Here is a 10,318-nt window from a genome sequence, read left to right as displayed (position 1 = left end):
TGCCTGGCTGGAAGTGAAACGCGCCCGGCTGCTCCTTTTCTCCCCCCCCCTTTCTTTCCTTTTTTTTTTTTTTTTGGGAGCCTCCAAAAGGCTCGCTCGTCCCTTTCATGTGCCGCCGCGGCCCAATGGGAAGGCGGAGGCTGCCTGCAAGTGGTCTAATCTCAATGAGGTGTCAATCATGTTCCCCGGTGGGTGAAGTAAGGTCTTTTGTAACCGCCTCTGTCTTTGGGAAAGAGAGGAGAGAGGAGGAAGGCTGGAGCTGAGAGGGGGACGCCGGAGCGTGCTGCAGGAGGGAGCTGAGATTTGCTCTTGCTTGCGCTTTAGCAGGGAGAAGCGGAGCACATGGATTTCTAAACACGCTGGGATTTTATACAGCTACAAAAATAAGAACAACAACAGAACCTGACCCTACCGAAAGCAGTCAAATGAATCGTAATTGCAGATCAATGCAGAGAAATGGGGAAACTTCACTCGAAGCATGGTTAGTTCCTTTCACTTGCTACTTCCTCAGCCCTTTCCCCTTGTTCGGATTTTACTTGGTTTGTTGCTGTGATTTTATACTGGTGTCTAATGATCTTCCTTTATTATTTCCCTCACACACTTTCCTCTGGATCTGCCTAGCCGCCGTTTGTAAACCCAGAGAAAGTCCGGAAGGTAGGGATGGCTGCTTGCTGCTAGTAACTTTGACCGCCTTTGAATGCCCGTCCCCGCGGCTGCCCCCGGCCGCTGCCCTCTCCCCAACTTTCCGCCGCGCTCTGCCCGCCCGCTCCGGTCCCGCTCCCGCTGCGGGCTGCCCGGGGCCGGCCGGGCTGTGCGGGCGGTTCAGCGGCGGCATTGTCTCCTCTCTTCTAGGTGATAGTTTTGCGGTGAACGCCTCTCTGGCTCGCAAAGGGCTGGAGGACTGGATGGTGAAGCAGAAATACTCCGGGGGCAGCGGCAGCAGCAGTGGAGGCAGCAGCTCGGGACTCCAAGGCTGCCAGCACCGGGCTGCTTGCGGGCTCTCCAGCGGCAGGGTATGTCAGCTTCCTAGCTGCGCCCCCTCCTTTCTTCTTTCTGAAACAGGGGAAACCAAAAGCTCGTTCTCCATCTCTCTCTCTCCTTCCCGAGGGCCGGTTGTGCAAACGCAGGGGTTGCTTTGCCATAGTGCTGCTCTGAGGGGCTGCCTCGTGAGTGGTTTCCATCTGTCCTTTGATGAAGTTGGGAGCTGCAAAGCAAACTTGGTGCTGGTACAAAAGCCAGGGGAGCAGATGCAGACCTATCTGCCAGTGTCTGGCCGGCACGATTGGAACAAAACCCATCACAAATGGGAATGAACAGAGAATCGCTGGAGAGATCCCAGCACCCAGCGTGCACAAGCTTGTGTAGCCTGATTGGTGCACAAGTTTGTCACATTTTGGCAGAGCAGCTCAGGAAAGGAGAAGTCCCCTAAGAGTGTATTGTTATTTACTTGCTCTTTGCTGTTAGTGTGGGGCTGATGTTCTCCCCAAGAGTTACTACACATCACTTGTCCTGGCTGTTACCCACACTGGTCATTTTCCACCCTTTCTCTTTCCTCCAGTTCCCTTATATAAAGCTGGGTTGGAGGAAATGTTTAAGCTGTTTGTTGACTTGTTTGGTTTGTTGTTTTTTCTTTTATTCTTTTTTTCCTAAATGTTGTCTCTTTAAACAAAAAGGCATGATGGGAGATGAACAGATGAACAAAGGCAATTGTGCTCAGATATGGTGCTCATACCATTTCAAGGTATGATCCAGAGTTTATTGGTGTTTACTGAAAGACTCCCATTGAATTCCATGAGATTTGGATCAAACATTGAAAGATGAATCAATGGAAAAGTAACCTGAGAGATGGGGAGATTGGAATCTGTGCTTCTCAGCAAGGAATGTGACTTTGAGAGCACAAGCAGAGCAGGGCCACCAGACTTCCAGCAGGCTCACCACATTGTTGGCCACTAGTTTTATTGTCAGAAGTCTGCATTTCTTCTTTCCTGTGGAAAAAGAGCGGGGGGAGGGAAATAACTCGTGAACTGGAGATGAGGCATACTTCATGTTAGGTGTGGTCTTCAATTGCGTGGATGATGTGTAGAGTGGAAAAACCTTATGACTCTTTAGATTCCTTCAGTATTGTATGTAGAGGTAGGAGGTTAAATTGTTTGGGAGTCACTGGAAGTGAGGTGAGGAGGGTAGGATACTAATATAAGTGTTTGTAAATGATGAGCTTAATCACTTTGCGTTGTGTTCACCTTGCAGGTATCTTTCATTTTAGTGACTTTCATTGCATTTTACTTGGAGACAGTATGTCAACATTAGTAATAGTACATACATGTATGTTACAGCTGCAAAGAGTTAAAATGTGTTTTTAAGTTATCTTTCATTGTCCACATTTTTGTAAGTCAAGTTTTTTCAGATGCGTGTTCTACCATTCACACACATTTTCTAGGAAAGAAAGTTCAACTCACCAAACTAAACACGGTTTTAAAATATAAGAGTTAAATGTCAAAACTGCTGACTTTGGCTTTGTGAAAGAGAATACATTTCATGAGGGTAGTTTGCCTTCTGGAAAAAATATCTTTATTATCAAAGATACTTTCTTATTTAGACAACTTAAGTTCTGTGAAGTCTGCTCAGTTGGGTTGACAGTAGAACAAAGTATCATGAGGTGTCCTCCGGATAGCTCAGCAATTAGCAGGCCATTAACTAAAAATTAGCCTATACTTTTTACTACATTATAAAACTGTGAATAGGTTTAAAAGTGGTTAAAAGCTCTGTTCCCATGAGGCTTTTTACTGTCATACTGATAAAGCTGTTTCAGGATGTTTGAAAATATTGGCAATTTATTGCCTAATATGTTTGATTGTATCTGTATGCATATATGGCCTGCTAATTGATTTAGTTCATTTGTCATCCTATCGCAGCCACAGTATGACAGCTACACTGAAGTTCTTTTAAAATATGAACTTTCAGTAATATGGAAGGTTGCATTTCTAATCCTACATTGGAAACAGATGTGCCATATGTACAGTCTTTGACAAGGATTATGGAGCTATTGACTCCATAAATGAGACTACACAACTGTTTCTCTTCTAAGATGTCTTTGATCTCTTACATAATTGTACCAAGATTCAAAGTGGATTTTGCCTAACTTCTTGGTTCTTCATTCACCTCAAGGTGTAGAAAGGGTACTAGTCACTTCTACTAATGGGACTGTGTGTTCCCCCAATAACGTAGTGTAGTTGCACTTGAATCAGCCAAGGGCTCTTCTGCTTACTGCTTCGAAACTCCTCATAAAATGTCCAATTAGCTTGTAAGGCTCTGTGGAATGGAACAGCTCTATTGTCGTGACTGGAAAACTTGGGGTGTCTTTTTTCCCCTGAAATAGGTCTTAATTGCTACTTCTGTGATTTACAGCAGAAAGAATTAGATAAACACTGATGAAAATATCTGCATCCAGAGAAACATTAACTTGAGTTTAAACAGCAAACAAACAAAAACCCAACAAAACCAACAGCAGTCCTAGAAATAGTTTTCCTTTTAGGAGTCCTTAACCAGACTTCTGCTATTGATGATGGTTTCATGAGTATGTTTCACCTATTTAGTGAAATCTAGTATACTTCCAAAGAGCTGCTGATGGAAAAGACAACACTGAGTTGCTTCCATGTCTGAAACTGATGATTTGGATCAGTTTGATTAGGACTTAAATCAAATTTCACTATCATATTTATGTTGCCCCATATAGGCCAAAAATTCTGCGTTGGTTGGAGTTGAAAGGCTCCTTTCCTCAAGAACAGGGACACTGAATTGTTTTGCTTAAATTCGTCATCCACAGGAGATGACACTGAAGTACAGGAAGACTCATGTAGCCTTTTACAAGAGGAATGAATGACTAACGTAGGAAAGCAATAAAATTTCATTTTTGTTCTTCTCTAGACTGATTTAATTTATGTGGTTGACTCTCATGAAATAGTTGTGGTTGGTGAGTCTTTCTGTCAGTTTGGTCACAGAGTGTTTGATGCAAGTACGGGCTTCAGCATCCAGTACCTGTTACCTTCCTGAACTGAAGGTTTGAGGTTGTCTTGGTTGGAGAAGTCTTCCCTCATGTGATATATTTCCTCCCAGCATAAATTCACTGGGATAAGAGTAATCAGCGTCCAGCTATTGCGAACTGCATCTGTCATCTGAGATTGATCTCATAGTGGTAAATTGTTGGGTGAAGGCATGAATCAGGGGAGGGGGAGTGTATTTAATGTGCGCGCTTCTGGTGTGTAAACAACTTTCTGTTCTGGGCTAAGAGCTCTGATCTCATTAAGCCATTGCCACCCGCCCAGCAGGGGCTGCTCTGCTCTAAGTGTTTTAATTACTAAGGAGGCTGAGGGCTGGGCCACACCCTTCCCCTTCTCCATCTTGGAGAATTAAAGGAAAGAAGAATTTTGTTGCATCCATGAAAAGTCATATACTATTTTCAAAGCTTATTGAAACCACTGGGGTTGTAAATCTGTTAGAGCAAGTGAATGCACTTCTTTTGCTACTTTATGAATGAGTTAACTTGTGCCTAGAGAATGAGAGGTTTCCTGACACTGTGGATTATTCTGTATAATTCTTAAGTTTAAATTTATTCAACATGCTTATTTTTGCAAACCGTTTCTGGAGATCAACATTGTTTGCAAATATACATGTATTTATTTATTTAACTGAAAAGTAGTTCTGTGCTAGAGGGGAAAATGTTAAATATGACATTGCTTAGTTGAATTTATTTTTATCTTCAAAGCCATATGAAATTTTTCAGTTTCTTGGTTGTGCATCTCATTGAGATCAGTATTTGGGACTGGAAAAAAAAAATCTCATTTTTAATTAAATTTCAAACTAGCTCACAGTGAGCCAAGTAGGAAGTAATAATTTCAGGTGAAATAGGAAAGCCTTTGGCTTACCACTTCTACTGTAAAGGACTGTTTGGTGCTAGTGATCCTCATGTTCTAACTTAACTGATATTAATTAGAGTTGAGTATCTGGCCTGGGATTGATGCAGTGGGAAATGCTGAGGCACATCACTGTTTCTCAGATGGGGCTTGTTCTGCATTTGTTCTATGCCTCTAACTGCCACTGACATTAATGGGCATTCCTTGCGTGGCTGACAGGGGACTGGGCGCCAGTCTCAGCTTCACTGTTCTTCTTGCATGGTCCTTCATGAATTAAAGAAAAAAAAGTCCTTCCTAATTCCCCACTGTTAAATAGTATGTGCCTGTGTATGTAAAAATGCATAGCCTTATGGGAGGCATGGCTGGATAGACTATTCAACCGAAATGAAAATAATAAAAATGAGACTTTTTAGTGACCTGTATGTACTATGTCTTAAAGGCTATTGAAGTGGAAGATTTAATTGTGGCATTGCTTTTGGGGTCATTTTATGGGTAGAACGACATTTGAAGGACTCTCTTCTTGCTAATATGGTAACAAGATCAACTACAAATTTCCTAGGGTGCTATCTTGTGTGACTGCTTGAGGTGATCTTTCAAACTGAAATATTTTCAAGTATATTAATGACAGTGTTGTATAGATAATTATTTATATGGACTGAGAGGTTTAAAAGCAACAACAGACTAAGCCAAGCTTTGTATTTGTATGACTGAAAAAATATTTTGATATATAAAATGTTATGTGTATGGTGGTTAAATAAAATTGCCAAACTTCGTATTGGAAGAGAGAGAGGCAAAATCTTATTTAGTGTTGTAACTTGGTGCCAACAAACCCAGATAATTTAATTAGTGGTGCACGTAGTCTATCTTGACAGCTCTGAAAGTATTAGTGCCATGGTGATGAGATTAGTGAATTGGCCAATATTATAGCAGAAAGCTGGATTCCAGGGGAATTATCCTTGAATGATACCAGTTGGTGCAATTAAAAGCCACAATTCAGTTGCCATATGGAAAGTGTTAGACATCTTACGTGGTTTCAAAGTTATGTGCCGGAGGTTAAATTGACATATGAAGAAAAGCATAAATTAAATATTTCGTGTTATGAAATTAAAAGTTGACTTTGCTTGAGCCATATGGAGGAAGTGCATAGAAGACAGTGTATTTCATCAGGCCATGTTTTATAGATATTTTAGATTTAACATGGTGCATTTTTAATTTGAGTTGTTGATTGGAAAGCTGAATAGCTCGTGAAGCTTCTGCAAACAATCTCATTAAAGCAACTTTGTCTAGTAGCTGGGTGAAGTCCTCACCTAGGTGATGCAAGAAGGCTGTCTCTTGGGCTGCTGGTAGTCCCTCCTGGTTTAATGAAACTTCAGTTCCTCTGAGTGGGAAGACGTTTGTTGTGGAGTAAATTCTCTGTAAATTAGGATAAAAAGTAACAATGATATGTTATATTATTCAATGACTTAAATGTAAAGAATTTAATCCGGACTTTATAGTAAAATTTTACTTATAGCAAGAATGGGAAATTTGTAGCACAACTGTTGACATATGGGAATGTTCTTTACAGCAGCATTCACTAACATAAGGTTTTTCAGTAAGTTTTGTGAGATCTGTAATAAAACCCAGGAGGAGCTCTGTAAGCGGATACTTGTAGGCACTCTTCAGTAGATCGTAGTTGACTTTTATGGTTTCTTTTGAATTGGGTTAGGAACAGACAAAAGAGAAGTCCCTTGAGTATTGAAACTTTGTAAAAGTTTTTTCCAAAGTTGGGAAGATAATTGTTCAGTGATTGTATTTGAATCAAAATGGAACATTCTTTCCCCTGCTGCAGATGTTGGCCTTTATAGAAATCCTCATGGATGAATTTTGCTTCGTGAATGTCAGTATCATAACATAATAGCAAAGTAAATGCTAGATATCAAAATGTACAAAATACTTGGAGTATTTCTTGGTAACTAAGCCCTCTTCTAGTTCGTTAATGTACTAGTCCGAGTAGTCAGACGGGAGTTTTCAGACTATGTGATATCTATAAATATCTTCTATGGAAAATGAGTTATAGGTTTAGTTCAAAAAATTAATGGGAAGAAATGGTCAAACAGACTTTTCCCCATGAATTTATTTAGTCATATCTGCCAACACTGGCAACAGAACTAAGCTTGTATTTATTCCTGCAGAGTAACTACAGCTATGGGAGACTGAGCTGGACTGTACTCTGTTCAAGAATTATTAACCAAGTTCCAAATGCAAAATCTTCATTGTGTCTGATTCCTGAGCAAAGCATGTTTGTACTGGAATATATCATGATGCTTGTCTTGCAGTGGTGGAGTGCCAGGGGTGTTAGCTTTGGTGAAAGGGCTGGACTGGACTGGATACTAATACTACTGCGTAATGTAAGTGGGGAGATGACTTGTACATGTTCAGCTACTGCTGTCCTCTGTTCTCTGCCAGGCATGTGGCTATACATTGTATCTGCTGTTTGTAAACTTCTGATTTTATTTCCATCATAGTGATATGGCAAATATCCCATAATTTGCCGAACAGAAACAACACATCTGAATGTGTGAGACTCTTTTTTCACGCTAGAAAGTCCTGCATAGCTCCTTTCACAGGAAAATCCTGTCTCACAAATAGACCACGGTCACATAAGCTGATGTCCATTGTTTAATAAGAATTGGTCCGTTGGCTTTGCATGGGACTTGACATTCAAATAGGCTTATATCTGCAGCTAAGTGTCCAGGCACATTCCCTAATACCTGCCTGTGTGCTTCTCACATGACAGGCTGTGCCTGTCATATGTGAGAAATAATTTAGTCATATAGAATCAAAATGTTTGGGGAAGGGAATGATGCAGTACCTACTTGAGAGGTCCTGTAACTGCTGTGAAGTTGAGTTCCACTGATCTTGTTTGGATGATGTGGCCTATTATGTATTACAGGATGACAAATAATCCTGTTGTTTTAGGCTATTAAAACTTCTGGTGGAGTAAATTCTTTTCCTCCTGTAAAGACCATGTGAGGGAGGCTGACATGCTGTATCTGTGCCCAAGAGCTCCTCAGTGGTCAGTAAGAGGCTAGTAGAAATGCATCTAAAGGATCCTATGTGACAACTCAGCAGGACTAAGAAAATACCTCCTCTTCCCCAATTCGAGGTTTATAAGGTTTTGGAAAGGTTTGGCAAGGTTTTTGCCAAAAGTACACGTGAAAGAGTTGCTTCTTAAATCTGAAGCTACTGATGAATAAAAACTCCTCAAGGGACTAGCTTTTCTGCTTTTTCTCAGAGCTCTGAAAGCTTGATGTTCTTTGATATCCCTTCTCAGTCTGAAAATTCAGTGGAACTCTGAAATTCATCTGGTGAAAGGTTATCCTGCTTATACCTTCGTAGGTGCCATCTACCAGTCTTGTGTTTGGTTTTAATAGAATTTGGATTTAAATGCAGGCTCATTGTTGCTGGTGTCTGAGAGTGCGAGACCTTCCCCTAAAATGTGGGAAGAGATCAGTTATGTTTTGAGCAAAAATTGTGGTAGAGAGGTTTTAGTGTGCCTTGATTTTTCAGCCATGTATCCTTGGGCTTCGGACTAACAAATGCTAGCAGTGTATGTAACTTTAGCTCAGAGATGGATTGGCATGTAGTCAGAACATTCTCTGCACTGTCCATCCCGAGAAATACTTTGTGTTTTGTGAGTAGGGTGGAATTTAATGCATTTGGGGGCATTACTGTGGCAGCTTTAAAAGGATTAAGTACATTGAGGTTCCTATTAAAGTATAACATTGTGATTCAAGATCTGTGAAAGAAAATCATGCATGGGTGTTTGATCTTGGGGTGCAGCCACACATGCTGTGAGGCATAAAATAAGGGGATAGACTCAGTAGGGAAGTGACAGAACAAAGTACTGTCTTGCAGGAGAAATGGGATTTGGGAGCAGCCTTGGATCTTTTGATACGTGCTCTGTTGCAAATGATGAATGGTGCAGAGGTGACAGGTTTGTCTTGGGGGAGGAAGGAGAATGGTGGGTAATGTGTCACACTGCCCTCAGAGAGAGTTTTCTGGCTGATTCCCCAAAGATTTGATACTGATAAGGACTAAGCTGCTTCCTGTTGTCCTGTCTTACAAATCTTTTATAATTCTGGGAAGGTTAGTTTCAAGAGATAGGGTAAAGAAGGTAATAGCTGTAAAGCTAAGTCGAATGTGTTAAGTGGACATAAAGAACAAATGCCTGTTTTGGGGAGCAGGAATTTTCTCTGAGCATAGAGTGCCCCAGTCTTGAGCTGCAGAGTAACAAGCAGTCTCTGTGGTGCCTAAGATGCTGCGGTTAAGCCTGTATCAGTGTTTCAGTAATAAACTACTCTTTTTGAAACAATAAATAATAATTTTGCTTGTGAACTTTCCAAGTCTCTCTCTGTTCACATAGTGTATGTGTGTATAAACTACAGACACTCATTCGCCTATAAAAAGAGAACATCATAGTCTAGCAAACAGAATATCTGTCATTCCAGCTGAGCAAGGTCTAAGGCAATAACCCAAAATATCCTGGAAGAAATTCTAAAAAGCATTGAAGAAATCAATCGTCTGATCCTGGAGGAAGGTCTTTGATGTAATCCTGGTAAGTTTATACTGGGAGCCTGCCTATTTCTTTATGGTCAGCCCTAGACTTTCTGTATGAAAAGTGGATCAAATAATTTTATATACTTCTGCTTTAAAAAAAAAAAAAAAAGAAAAAAAAAAGAAAAAAGGTTGATAGTTTTCTAAAGCATACACGCTATTTAAACGTAGATTGTGGCTTTTAGCCTAAGCCCAGGTGGGGAGGAAAGGCTTTTCAAAACAAGTACTTACAGAAAAATAAATAATACTTTGATATTTTCCCATGGAAAAAACTGTGCCTCATTTAGCCATCCTGAATATTTAATTTTATTTTGAGGATAAACTTCACAGGTTATCTCAGCTAAAGCTATTTTTTATTTAGGCAAAGCTTATGTGCAAGGTCTTGTTCCTGATGTGGATACGTATGTAAAAGGAGTTTTTCAGAATACTATAAATAAATTTCTTCTAAAGGTATGTTTTTAACTCAGTGCAGTTGGGTAGGTCTGTTTAGATCATCTTGAAAACTTCTGCAATATTTCTTGGAGCGCTTGGGTTTTGATGTGAAAGCCCTGCTTTAATAGAGGGGAAACTTCTCATTGCTTTCAGTGGTTTTGAACTGCGTTCTTTGCCACATCAGTGGAAGAGCAGTGAAGGATCAAGTGGTGAGATTGATTGTCTGTCTCTCCTGAAGCTACGTTGCTATTGGAATGGTAATGTATTTTCCCCTGCAGATGCAATTTAACTGATCATTTTATGATAGATTTGCAAAAATTTTTCACAATTGTATTGCCACTTACCCTGCTAATTACAAGTAGGAACTTATTTGCAGA

The 10,318-nt window shown here is 40.4% G+C and overlaps 1 protein-coding gene across 2 annotated transcripts in view; it reads left to right on the top strand.

Moving 5' to 3' along the window:
• Positions 164 to 10,318, top strand: part of NKD1 (naked cuticle homolog 1) — a 111,234-nt gene continuing 101,079 nt past the window's right edge. Inside the window, exons 1-3 of one of the 2 annotated variants that reach the window (XM_021408602.1) lie at positions 164 to 481; positions 622 to 654; positions 853 to 1,013. In XM_021408602.1, coding sequence (XP_021264277.1) covers positions 457 to 481; positions 622 to 654; positions 853 to 1,013 — 219 coding nt within the window. In that variant the 5' untranslated portion in view covers positions 164 to 456. The remainder of the gene's footprint in view (positions 482 to 621; positions 655 to 852; positions 1,014 to 10,318) is intronic. The other variant, XM_021408601.1, reaches the window with a different exon arrangement.

This window comes from Numida meleagris, chromosome 10 (genome assembly GCF_002078875.1).
Source record: "Numida meleagris isolate 19003 breed g44 Domestic line chromosome 10, NumMel1.0, whole genome shotgun sequence".
Taxonomy (NCBI): Eukaryota; Metazoa; Chordata; class Aves; order Galliformes; family Numididae; genus Numida; species Numida meleagris.
Note: the sequence above shows the minus strand (reverse complement) of the source record. Positions and strands in the feature narration are given on the sequence as shown.